Genomic DNA, 13,893 nt, shown 5'->3' on the forward strand with positions numbered 1-13,893 from the left:
AACTTAAAAAAGGAATTAATCAAAATTGATCAAAGTCCAGATAATCTAATATATATTTATAGCATCATATAGGTACTTAAAAAAAATCTAGCTTTACTAATTTAATTTTAATTTATAAGATATTTCTTAACTTACCTGTAACATTTGATTTCCAGTACCATCCCTCAACCTGTAAGGTCTGATAACTCCATCTTCATTAAAAAACCGAGGAGGTCGTAGACTCTCCACTTCATAAGATTCTGTAGCTCTAGAGGAAAAAAATACAAACGAAAAAGTTATTAAAAAAAAAAAAACCTTGTAAAACACTATAAAATGTAAAAAATACCACATCACTTTTCCATTTTTAAATTTGCTTATATGATTATAATGTAAATTCTCTAGAAAAAATATAAAACTATGAAAAAGTTTGTTAATAGGTTTTCTTGAGATAAAAATCAGAGCATTTGTTTCCCTTTAATACCTTTGGTTTCCTCCAGTACAATTCTCATTGTAAGTGTGGATTTCAAGCACTCTTTTTTTTTTTTTTTTTTAAAGAGAGAGTGAGAGACAGACAGAGAGAGAGAGAGAGAGAGAGAGAATTTTTTAATCTTTATTTTTTAGTTTTCGGCGGGCACAACATCTTTGTTGGTATGTGGTGCTGAGGATCGAACCCAGGCCGCACGCATGCCAGGCGAGCGCGCTACCACTTGAGCCACATCCCCAGCCCTCTTTTTTTTCTTTTTGGTACTAGGGATGGAACCCAAGCATACTCAACCACTGAGCCACATCCCTAGCCCCCACCCCCACCCCCGCTTTTTTTTTTTTTTTTATTTTGAGAAAGAGCCTTGCTAAGTTGCTTGGGGCCATGATAAGTTGCTGAGGCTGGCTTTAAAAGTGCAATTCTCCTGTCTCAGCCTCCTGAATTCCTGGGATTATAGGCATACACCACTGTGCCCTAATCAAGACAAGGAAATTCATTTCTACTTTTAGTGTGATAACAGTTCTTTTTAAAATTTTTGTTTATTTTGAACATATTGAATGCACAATGAATTTTAAACAAGAATTTCTTTTCTACTCATTGTTGTGATCATATGGCCTATCTCCATTAAACTTATGGTGTTAACAATCACATGACATGATTTTCTAAAGTTTGAATACTTGCCTATTTGGGCTTAATGTACATGGGCTTAATGTTTGTTATCTTAAACAATGATACACACTGATAAATTGGCCAGTTAAAAGCAGAATAGATGAAACAGAAACCAAACAAAAATGATCCAACTAAATAAACATTGTCCAAAGCTACAAAGGTTGTCCAAAGCTACAAAGGTAGAAGTAGAAAGATGTAACAAAGAATGTCATGTGAATAGTACCTAAAAGAGAGAACTGAAGTGGCTATATTAAAACCAGAAGAAAAAAAAAACAGCATTAAATAAAAAAAATTCTCATAATATGCACTTAACAGAAGATTCCTTTAATAAATGAAGCAAAACACTGAAAGAATTTAAGAGAAAAGATAATCCAACAATAACAGTTCAACATTTAAATACCCTAATTTCAATAATGAATAGCAACTAGACAACAAGAGTAAGGAAACAGAAAATTCGAACATATCTGTAGAACTTTCAACCCAACAACAGCACAATACCTATTCTTCGAAAAGCCTCATGGAACATTCTACCAGATGGACAGACAATATTTCAAGGATGTGAAATAAGTCTCAAAAAATATAAAAATACTAAAAAGACACAAATATATTTTCTAACTACATGGAATAAAGATAAAATCTATATAAAAAAAGAAATTTAGGAAACTAAATAAAATTGGAAATTAAATAACAAGTCTAAGTAATGAAAGATCAAAGAAGAAATCACAAGGGAAATTCACTACTTTGACATGAATGAAAACAAAACATAACATACCCAAACTTAGGATGTACAGCAAAGAGAGAGTTCAGAAGGAAATTTATAAATGGGAATGCCTATTAAAAAAGAAGATTTAGGGCTGGGGTTGTGACTCAGTAATAGAGTGCTCGCCTAGCATGCACAAGGCGCTGGGTTTGATCCTCAGCACCACATAAATATAAAGAGATTGTGCTCACCTAAAACGTAAAAATAAAATACTTAAAAAAAAAGAAGATTTAGAGTCAATACTTAACTCTTTTAAGAAACTAGGAAAAGAAAAGCAAACTAGATCCAAACCTAGCAGAAGGAAGAAAATAAAAGATTAGAGCAGAGAAGCTGGGTACAGTGGCATATACCTGCAATACCAGGAATCTGGGAGGCTGAAGCAGGAGGATCACAAATTTGAGACCAACCTTAGCTACTTAAAGAGGCCCTAAGCAGTTCAGGGAGACCTTGTTTCAAAATAAAAAGTAAAAGGGCTAGGGATGTAGTTCATTAGTGACATGGCCCTAGGTTCAATCCCCAATACCAAAAGAAAAAAAGGGGTTGGGGGAGGCAGAGACAAAGAATAAGATAAACAATTTTTTGAAAAGACCAAAAAAAAAAAAAAAGACTAAAACACAAAGCACTAGGTAGGAAGGAAGATTCAAATGACTAATACCAGGAATGAAAGAGAGAATACTGCTACCAATTTTACAGAGATAAAAATACTATGAATAAGTGTAAATTAACAAATTAGACAATCTAGATTAATCAGACAATTCCTAGAAAGACAAAAACTACTGAAAGTGACTGAAGAAATAATCTGAGAACTAATAATTTAAAAATTTACCAGAAATAAAAGTTAGAGCCAATGGTTTCGCTGATAAATTTTAACATGTGTTTAAAGAAAAATTAACATCAATATATTACAAATTCTTCTAAAATTGTCTGTGAAGACAGTATTTCCCAAATATCAAAACCAGGTAAAAACAGTACAAGAAAACTACAGAACAATATCCCTCATGAATATACAAAAATACTATGAAATGAAATCCAGCAAAATATGAAAAGGATTAGAAATCATGATGAAGTGAATTTATTGCAAGTATGTAATACTGGTTCAACATATGAATCATTACTAAAATAGATCATATTAATAAAGGTAAAACAGTATCATCTCAATGAATGCAGAAAAAGCATGTAATAAAATCTAACACCATTCCATAATAAATACCCTTGACTAGAATATAAGGGAATTTCCTCAACCATCATGATAAAGTATGCCTATAAAAAACCCAAATAGATAATTTGGATTTTATCAAACATTTAGTAATGTTAAAAGACAACATACAAACAGGAGAAAATAGGGTTGAGTTTCCAGAATATATAAACAACTCTTACAACTCAACAAGAAATACGTAAATCCATTTTAAAAAACAGAAAAAAGGGATTAGAACAGAGAGTTCTTTAGAAAAAATATACAAATGACCAATAAGCACATGAATGATGACTGACATCATTAGTCATTAAAGATATGCAAATCAAAGCCTTAATGAGATACCTCTCCATACCTAATATGTTAGGTATTTTAAAAAAAGAATAAAAAGGAAGATTATAAGTGTTAGAAAAAAATGTGGTGAAATTATAAATTTACTTTGCCTTTAAAGATGTAAGATAGTATAATTGCTATAGAAAAGTCTGGCAGATCTTCAAAAAGTTAAATATAGAGCAGTCATATATTTTTTTAAAAAATTTTAAATTTGTTCTAATTAGTTATAAATGATAGTAGAAAGCATTTTACCACATCGTACGTAAACGGAGTGTAACTTCTCATTCTTCTGGTTGTACATGATGTAGAGTTATACAGGTTGTAGAATCATAATATGCACATAGGGTAATAATGTCTGATTCATTCTACTATCATTCCTACTCCCACAACCCCTCCCTTCATTTTACTCCCCTGTGTCTAGTCCAAAGTACTTCTATCCCACCCTGCCTTTATTGGGAATTAGCATCCACATATATTAGGGAAAACATTTGGCCTTTGGTTCTTTGGGATTGGCTTTTTTCACTTAGTATGCTATCCTCCAGCTATAATCATTTACCTACAAATGCCATAATTTCATTCTTGTTTAAGGCTGAGTAATATTCCATTGTGTATATATACCACAGTTTCTTTTTCCATTCATCTGTTAAAAGGCAACCTAGGTTGGTTCCATAGTTTAGAGAAGCAGCCATATTGACCTAGTAATTCCACTTCTAAAACATAGGTCCACACAAATACTTGTACATGAATTTTCTTAGTGGCATTATATACACACACACACACACAATAAAATATTAGGCATAAAAAAGGAAGGAAGTTTTCCCTTTTTGCTGTAACATGAATAAATCCCGAAAACAGCACAATGCTAAGTGAAAGAAGCCAGCTACAAAAAGGCCACATGTTTTATGATTTCATTTATATGAAATGTCCAGAGTAGGCAAATCCCGTTGACTTCAGATTTTTTGACTCCAGACCTGTGAAAGAATAAATTTCTGTTGTTTAAGCACCAAGTTTGTGGAAATTTGTTACACTGGCCACAGAACACACACACAAAAAATAGTATATAAGGGATTTCTCCACATGATTTCTTACAATTTAGATGTAAATCTGTAATTACTGCAATAAAAAAAAGGACTATGACACATGTTAAGTGGTACTCTAAGTGCTATGGAAAAGGACAAGAGCCACAACTACATTCACAGAACTTACATTTAAGCTGTAGACATAAATAAAGAAAGTAAAATATATAGTATGTTAAAAAGTGGCCAAAAGATAGAGACAGAAAACTACAGAAGGGAAGGGAAATATGAACTATGTGGAGTCAGGAAGGGGTCAGGAGTGGTCACAAAAAGTCTCAGTAGGAATATAATTTCTGAATAAAGGAATAAGTCCTGCTAATTACTGGGGAAAGTATATTCTAAGCAGAGCGGACTGAAAAAGTAAAGAAAGAGGAACATTATCTTCTGTTGTGTACCACATCTGATTTTCAATTTAAACTTATGACATCCTCATGTAGGATTAATGGAGTGGGGGGGCAGGAATTTCTCTTTTCTCCTAAACCATAGTAAAAGTACCAACTGCCTGTTTTTTAGCTTCTGAAACATCACTTTCTCGATTATTCTCCAACCTCACTAGCTGTTCCTCTCTCCTCCTTTACTGGGTCCTCCTTATTGCCCTCACTTTGCCTAAGTGCCAAGTTCTTGGGCCTCTTTCATTTCCATTCTCATTCCCTAAGTGATCCCATTCAATCTCATGTTTTAAATACTTAACTGTAGCTTGGAAATTTCTCTTCAAATTCAGACTCTTGCATGAAACAACTATTTGGGTCTCCATCTGGATGTCTAAGTGGTAATTTAAGCTTAATATATTTAAAATAAACCCTTGAACTCCTCTTTACCTAAAAGTAACGATAAACCATTGTTCTAGTGAGTTCATACAAAAAAACCTCATAATTATCCTTGATGATTTTCCTTTCATATCTCATATCCAATTAATCAATTAATCCTATTAATACTACCTTCAAAATACACTCATAACATGACCTCCTCTTACGATCTCTAACACTATAATGGTCAAATCATATCATCTCTCTCTGAATTAGTGCAGAGCCCTTTTAAGTGCTCTACTGTTTGACCCCTTTGCCACCCACATCATTCCTCTGGGTTCAAAACCTTCCAAGGACTTCGCTTCTTTCTTAAAAACTCTAAGTCCTTACACTGGCTTGCCAAGCTCTGTGTGATGAGTCCCTACTCATTTTTCCTGATAACATCTCCCAACGTTTTTGGGCTTACTAGTCCTGCTGTCTCATATAGGCCAAGCATACTCCTTTTTTTTTTTTTTAATTGGATGTTCACAACATTACAAAGCTCTTGACAAATCATATTTCATACATTAGAATCAAGTGGGTTATGAACTCCCATTTTTACCCCAAATACAGATTGCAGAATCACATCAGTTACACATCACATTTTTACATACTGCCATATTAGTGACTGTTGTATTCGCATACTCCTTCATTAGGACTTTTTACTTGTTTTTCTTTCTGCCTGGATTCTCACATGACTCTTACTTCTTTCAGGTCTCTCCTCAAATACAATCTTATGAGTTCACTGAAGTGAACTGACCCTGAATATTGTATTTATAAAACAGCAACTTTTCATCACTATCATTTTGGTTCTCCCATTTTGTCTTTTTTTTTTTTTTTGTACTGGGGATTGAACCCAGGAGTATTTAACCACTAAGCTACAATCCAAGTCCTTTACATATATTTTTTTATTTTGAGATGGACCTCAGTAAGTTGTTGAGGCTGGCTTTGAACTTGTGATCCTCCTGCTTCAGCTTCCTATGTTGTTAGAATTACAGGTGTACACCACCATGCCTGGCTGGTTCTTATCCTTGATCTACTTTTTCTTCACAGTGTTTTTCACCATTTAGCTTATATTTACCAGCTACTTATTTTTGTAAGCTGTATCAAGACAGAAACATTTTCAATTACATTCACTGGTAGTTCTTTAAGTAACTGGAACAGATATGATAACTATATATTACAGAAATACAAAAAAATTTACTTGTGTATTAAATAGCTTATTAACTATGTTTATATGATCTATTTACTTACTCTTGTCTTTCTCATCTGCCAAAATTGAGAGAAATATTAAATTCTTTCATAAATATTATATATAGGAAGGCTTTATAATTTTATCAAAATTATAAAACCTGCTTTATAAAAATTGAGCGAATTTGTGAAGTGAATACAAGTTGAAGATTATTCTTAACTTTGTGGCTTATTATTCTTTTGATTATTAGAAATTGCCTTATTTATTCAAAAAAAGCTTTTTCTGCTTTAGAGTCTATTTCATGTAAAATTAATACATATATACTCTTCACAAATAATAAAGCAACAGAATGCTTGATGCCTATCATTCCCTTTCCAAATTCCATTTTATTATTTTATATTAATTGGGATCCAACTTTCTTTTTTATATAGGCCAATTAGATTTATCCACTAATTTATATTTTCACCTTTGATTCTTCCTTTTGGTTTCAAAGTCTTTTTTCGTAAGTACACCTTTAATAGTTTCAGTCTTCTTTCTTTTTTCTAAAAATGCTCTGTTTTTGCCTTTGATTTTTAAAAGTAATGTAGCAGAATACAGAAATACAGGTTTTAGCTAAATGACTGGTAAGTCTAGCAGCTCTGGGCAGATGTGTGCATAGATGTTTTGAATTCCTTATGTTTCACTGCCATTTGAGTTTCTAATGAATGTGACTCCAGTTATAGTAAACTGAAGTTAAAGGTAAAGGAAACTTAGCCTCTTCCCCATCTTAATTCTAAATTATTATAAAAACAAAGACACACAGGAAGAGGAAGAGAGGGTATGAATTTAACAGTTTTATAACAAAATAAGATCATAAAGGAAGGATGAGGATAAAATGAGTTTGAATCGAATATAAAATGCCATTTTTTATCTCTCAAAATAGAATACAGAATATTATATTTACTAATTTCAAAACTGACACATAGCATTACATTAATATATTTCAATTAAGGTAACTAAAAAGCTTCTACTTGCTAAACCATTCTTGGGAACAGCTTCTAGGAATGAATGACAAGTAAAGGAGAACTATATAAATTTGAAATGACATCACAACAACTTAAAAAGAATCAAAACGAATTTGGAAGTCATATGTAATCTGCCATATTATAGTGTTCACAACTAAATGTGCAAAGCCAAACAACAGGTATATTTCATTTCTCATGGCTTATACATTTTACCTCAAAGAGAATTATTTACCTTTTAATTCCCTGAAATGTACTGCTAGCCATGTCTATGATGCCTCCAGTTGGTCTGGTCACTGCTCCAACTAAACCTTTCCCAACACCTTTAAAGAAACCAGCTGCTCCTTCTTTTTGAGCTCCTAGAAAGAAAAAAATAATAAAGATTCAAACAATCGGACCAAGAATAAAAATAAGCAATTTGTTAAAGACTTTGATATATATATAACCAAAAGCAACAATATCCTTACCTTTGGTGTTGTAACAATTCCTGTAATGCCACTCACAAAACCCTGGAGGGAAAACACAATTGAAAGTTTACAATACATTTATATGATGCTCTGAAGAACTAAGTATGGCTTAAACAAAAAAAAAATACAGAATTATTCATTGATATATACCATTAAGAATTAACAAATTTCTTAAGTACTTTATTGAAACAATGTTTTTGGAGGCTACAAATATATTCTATATGTCATCATTCACTACTCTTAAAATATCCAAATAATAATTTAAGCAGCGAGAGTTATAAGACTATTTTTTTTATTCATAGAATGTGGATTCAATAGGTATTTCCTAAAATGTTCACAACCCTGTGAAATTTCTTACAGAAACTAAGCCTTTTCCTCCACGAGTAATGCCTTCTCTAAGCCCAGCTGGTTGCTTATTCATTGCTTCTCTTCTCTTCTGCTGGTAGTCTTCATCCATAGTCATAGCTGCTACTCCTTTAGCCATAGCACTGGTGATTTTGGAGGCAGCGCCAGCTAATCCACCTAACAGAAGTTGTAATATTTTTAGTAAAAACAATATATCATTACTTTTCAGTACAATAAAACATAGCATTCTATTTCTTACCGACAGCTCCACCAACTAGTGCTCTAAGTCCTAGTGCCATTCCTTCCACAAACTCTTCAGGACCCTGGATAGCCCCCTGAAGTGACAAAAGAATTAAAGAAAAAAAAAGGTTATATTTACTTTTAAAAGTGAGCTTATTGATATAAATGAGGAAAGTGGTAGTGAGGAAAAGAATAAAGAAGTGCTGCCAGCAAAAATGTAACACTGAAAGAATTTTCAGGGAAAATTTCATGACATTTAACATGTAAAGAATATATTGTTGGAAGCTGTTCCAAACTTAGAAAAGAGTTTGACAATTCACCAAAATTTGGAAAAGATGCTCGCTGTGTTTTGTAAATTATATGATGAAAACAAAGCAAGCACACTTCAAACTACTCGTAAGTTTTTTAGAAAAGAAATAAAACACTTTAAAATTCTTAATGTTTCTAATGTTTTAATTATATGAAATATATATTAGTTTACTTCATTTTTTGTTATCCTATAGGGTATACATCTTATAAGTGAAAGCAGGAAAGTTCTGAATGTTTTGACAAAGTCTTCAGGGATCTAAACAATCATAATTTTTCCCACTGGTTATTAAGACTACTTTGCAAAATGTTAGCTTCTATGGTTATTTTTATAGTTCTACAGTTCTTTGCAAAGCAAGATTTGTCAAACATGGTGACCTTCCTTCTGTTACACTTTGAATTGTATCAATCTTTTATATTTCAAAAAAACACTTAAAATCCAGTATTTCTAATAAAATCAGAAGTTAAATATTTTGAGTAAAAAAGTAGAAACTTTCTTCCAACCTCCTCAAACCTTAAGAATGTTTGCTGCAAATTATCATTTTGTGTGTCTCCACAAATCTATTTACTCCAACAGCTCAAGTTAGCAAAAGAAATGCATTATCTATTCAAAAGTAACTTGATACGTTCCACAATATAAGTGTAAATGTTTTACCTGGTAAGGTTCATAAAAAAATGCTTCCACACCTTCTGAAAATTCTCTAATTAAGCCAAAAGGATTTCCCAAAACATCAAGTCCAAGAATTAGTACATACATCTGCTTAATGGCCTAAAAATGAAATATGAACATTAATCAATTCAGATCATTAGACCTAATTCTCTTAAAAATTACTTAGTATACATATCCAGTTTTCTGAAGATAACATCTTCACTACCAATTTCAACTCTTACTTTATATCACCCATTCATCATTATTCTGTTTTTAAAAAGCAATTCAGTATTACACTAATGAGATAATATATTTACATAAAGCTCTAGAATATTTAAAATACTTTCACTTTAAAGAATGTACATTCTTTATTTAACTGTTACCTAAGTTCACCTAGGTTCAGAGTTACCTCTTATTACACTTATTTTCAATACTGACCTTATTCACCAGTTACACATGCTACCTGCAAAGTTCATTCTTTTTTTCTAAAAATAGAGTTTTTGAGTCTTTGGTCAGATGACTTAATAAAGAGCTTACATTCAAATATAAATTCTTGACCACCTGTTTAAATTGATCCCCCTTTTTTTCCCTATTATTGCATTCATTCTGTCCTAATTGAGACTTCAAGCACAATATCTCCGGGCAACCATGTCTTCTTCGAAATATTTCCAAGGCCAGACATTTTAAAGTATACAAAATTGCATGGCTTACGTCAATTTTTCTTAAGAAAATTATTTAATAATTATTCTTTGATTTAGTAGTTAGGAGCAGATAAAATGCTTGATGTTAGTTTGATTGCATTCCACTTAAACACAAAACCGCCTTTCCCCCATTATCTACTACATACTATACATACTTTCTCATTTACAAAAATTTTTAGGTAAATAAAAAGGAATCATTCATCAGTATACAAATCTGAATATTGAACATACTTAAAAACTACATCTTGTACATCTGTAAGGGTGGCACCAATACTCTTTAGCAAAAGATTTAAAGAATGAACTGGGATCAGTCCTCCATGATGCTCTGAATCTTTAGCTTCTTCTCTACCCGAACTCAGTGAAACACTTAAATGCAGCTAGAGACAAAGAGATACATATTTAAAAGTACTTTCTTCATACTGACAATTTTAATTTTTAAAAATCAGCTTAATTTTAAGTTTATTACACCATAAATAACATTTTAAAGTTACCTGGATTATGCCAAAATTAAGTAGAAATTTTAAAGAAACTTAAAATCCAACATAGCTCTATTTAAATTCAACAATTTAAAATTATATGATATTTACTTTAATCCTATTCTTTTGACAAGCTTAGGAAAATATTTATTTTTAACATTTGTTAATAACATTAATAATCTAGAAGCTAAAGCTGTTGAGAATAACTCAAATATGTCTAAATGTGTACATTTCAACTATAAGAATTGTGTTAGTATGATGAAACCAGTTAAAAAGTACAATTGTATTGTACTGCATATATGTGCATATATATGTGAAATGATTTTAAAGTATTCTGTAACTCAAAGCATTTTTTTGTTAAAATCTAACTTAGATTTACTTTAATTCATTGTCCAATTTTAAAATCAAGTATAATTTGTAAAATAATTCAAAACTAATACACAATATATGAAAATTTAAAATTGCCAGCTAATAGCTTAACAGAAAATTAAAGTAAAATAATGTTAGGTCAAAATACAAACACATGCTGTAGGGTGATTCCACTATTATTTCCACATAACTTCTTTGTTACTTATTTATATCTGTAATTATCATAATAGAGAATTTCTATACTATTAAAGAATATAATTTAAATGCTATATCACTCCTAAAAGATCAAATCTATTTGTTATTACCTAGATTATCAAGGACAATAAAAATAATTTGTTTTTCCCTACCTTGATAGGAGATATATGAAAATATTCATAGAGACTGACTTGTGATTGATCTACCAATGAAACTGTCTCATATTCTTCTTCTTTATCTTTATGAAAAAGTTTTTGCTTCTTTATCTTTATGAAAAAGTTCAAGCTACAAAAGGAACATAAAGTATTTAAAACTGAAAAAATCTGCCTGTAGGAGATTTAAACTAATAGCTCACATATCTAAGAAAGCTCCTCTATAATACCTACTCAAGAGTACTCATGATTAGAGATTACTGCCTCAGAAGAGAAACTAAAATTTTTATAGTTAGAAAAGTTCTGTCTGATCACAAACTGGTAAGCATATCTTTTGTTTTCATTCATTAAATCATTAGAAGACACCAAGATTTTCTTCAAGTGACTACAAATCTTCTTTCAAAAGGCCACTAATCCATTTCATCAACCTACTCTGGGGCATATTTGTTTCTTTAAACACAATCATAATGGTTACACTTATAGAATGTTGGTACCTGCTTTACTGCAATCTACAGAGGCCAGTTAATATAATTTTGAAAAGAAGGAACTGATCAATTTACAATAGCTAAACTATGGAAGCAACCTAGATGCCCTTTAACAGATGAATGGATAAAGAAAATGTAGTACATATACACAATGGACTATTACTCAGCCTTAAAGAATAACAAAATTATGGCATGTGCAGGTAAATGGATGGAGCTGGAGAATATTATGCTAGGTAAAATAAGCCAAACCCAAAAAACCAAAGGCTGAATGTTTTCTGAGAAACGAATGCTAATCCATAAAGGGGGGAGGAAGTGGGAGAGAATAAAGGAACTTTGGATTATTCAGGGGGAATGAGAGAAGGGGAAGGGGGGTGGGAATGAAAAGGATGGTGGAATGAGATAAATATTATTATCCTATATAGTTGTATGATTATACTATAGGTGTGACTCTGCACAACGTTCAGCCAGAGGAAGGGGAAGTTGTGCTCCATTTGTACACAAGGTGCCAAAATGCATTCTACTGTCATGCATAACTAATAAGAACAAATTAAAAAATAAAATGAAAAAAGAAACTCATGAACTCATGCTTAAGTTCACATAATAAACCTATTGCTAAAGCATCAAAGTAGAACCAGGATAAATCGAGCAAAAAAATCCAACTACTATTTTAAAGAAAACATATAAAAAGAGTAATTTACTAAATGATAATGCAAAAACAGAAATGGATAAATCCAAAATGTGAAGAATTTTAGAGAATGAATGGATGAGTTTCTTCAACAATAAGTGGTTTCAAAAAGACGCAATGCATTAAACATATTTAAATATATTAATCAAAGCAGCCTGTGGACCAATTTTGGATCATGATATATATGATCAAATGTAAAAAGACAGTTTTTCAACAGTGAGTAAAATTTAATCATGGCATGTCAATTAGATAATATTACAGAATAATTTCTAAAGTTTTTACTATAACAATAGTTATGCAAAAAAGGAGAAGGAGTGAAAATAATTTTGCATGAAGTGATTATATTTTCATTTTTGATAATCACCAATACTTCTCTTCCAAACACAAAGACATAAGTTACTTCTATGTGTTGAGAAGTAGCCCAGGAACTTGAAGATAAATTTGTAGAAATTATGCAATAAAAAAAGGGGTGAAGAAAAATTAACAGTGTCTCAGGGAAATATGGAATACCACTTATATAAATCAGAAATTGCTTTGATGAGATGTATATTTTAAGTTGTGGAGCAATCACTTAAAAAAACTCAAAGTTATGATAAGCACATTACTAAAGAAATTTAAACACTTCATAAGAAAATGTTCTTTTAATACAAAGAGCAGTAAAGAAGGCAGAAAGGAACAAAAATGATGAACACAGAGAAAACAAAAAAATAAAATGTAGGCTAAATCCAATTATATTAGTAACAAAATGTGAATGAATCAAACAATTCAATTGACAAGCAGAAATTATCAGAATGGATGTAAAAAAAAGTAAGACTGAGTCAGGCACAGTGGCACACGCCTGTAATCCCAGCCACTCTGACCTTAAAAAAATGGATTATAAAAAATTGCTGTCGTATTGTCATGAGGAACTAATTTTAAAAAATGCTGTCAATAATTTTATACCAATACATTAGAAAACTTAGATAAAAGAGACAAAATTCTTAGAAGTATGCAAACTGGTGGAAGTGACCCCAAAAGAAATATACCATCTAAATAGATCTACAATAAATGAAGGATTATTAAATTTTAATTTTAAAAAGTACACAAAAAAAATGTGGGCTCAGATGGCTTCATTGCTGAATTGTACTAAACATTTTAAAAACTACTAATTTTTCACAAACTTCTCCCCCCCGCAAAAAAATAGAGGAGGAACAATTCTCAATTTATGAAGTCATTACTACTCTTGACACCAAAACCAAACAAAGACATCATAAGAAACCACAGATGAATATCTCTTATGAATGTGAATATAAAAATCCTCAATAAAATATTAATAAACTTAATCTAGCTATTTACATATGTATTATAAGAATAAT

At 31.2% G+C, this 13,893-nt stretch overlaps 1 protein-coding gene across 1 annotated transcript in view; it reads right to left on the reverse strand.

Moving 5' to 3' along the window:
* Nucleotides 1-13,893, reverse strand: part of LOC308641539 (intermembrane lipid transfer protein VPS13A-like) — a gene marked incomplete at its 5' end in the record, with an annotated part of 185,606 nt that overhangs the window by 40,111 nt on the left and 131,602 nt on the right. Inside the window, 6 exon segments of the mRNA XM_081280214.1 lie at nt 136-247; nt 7,704-7,831; nt 7,936-7,977; nt 8,294-8,457; nt 8,540-8,615; nt 9,482-9,595. Of these exon segments, the coding sequence (XP_081136340.1) occupies nt 136-247; nt 7,704-7,831; nt 7,936-7,977; nt 8,294-8,457; nt 8,540-8,615; nt 9,482-9,595 (636 nt within the window).

This window comes from Spermophilus citellus, assembly GCF_964194105.1.
Source record: "Spermophilus citellus genome assembly, chromosome: 2".
In the NCBI taxonomy this organism is placed as follows: domain Eukaryota; kingdom Metazoa; phylum Chordata; class Mammalia; order Rodentia; family Sciuridae; genus Spermophilus; species Spermophilus citellus.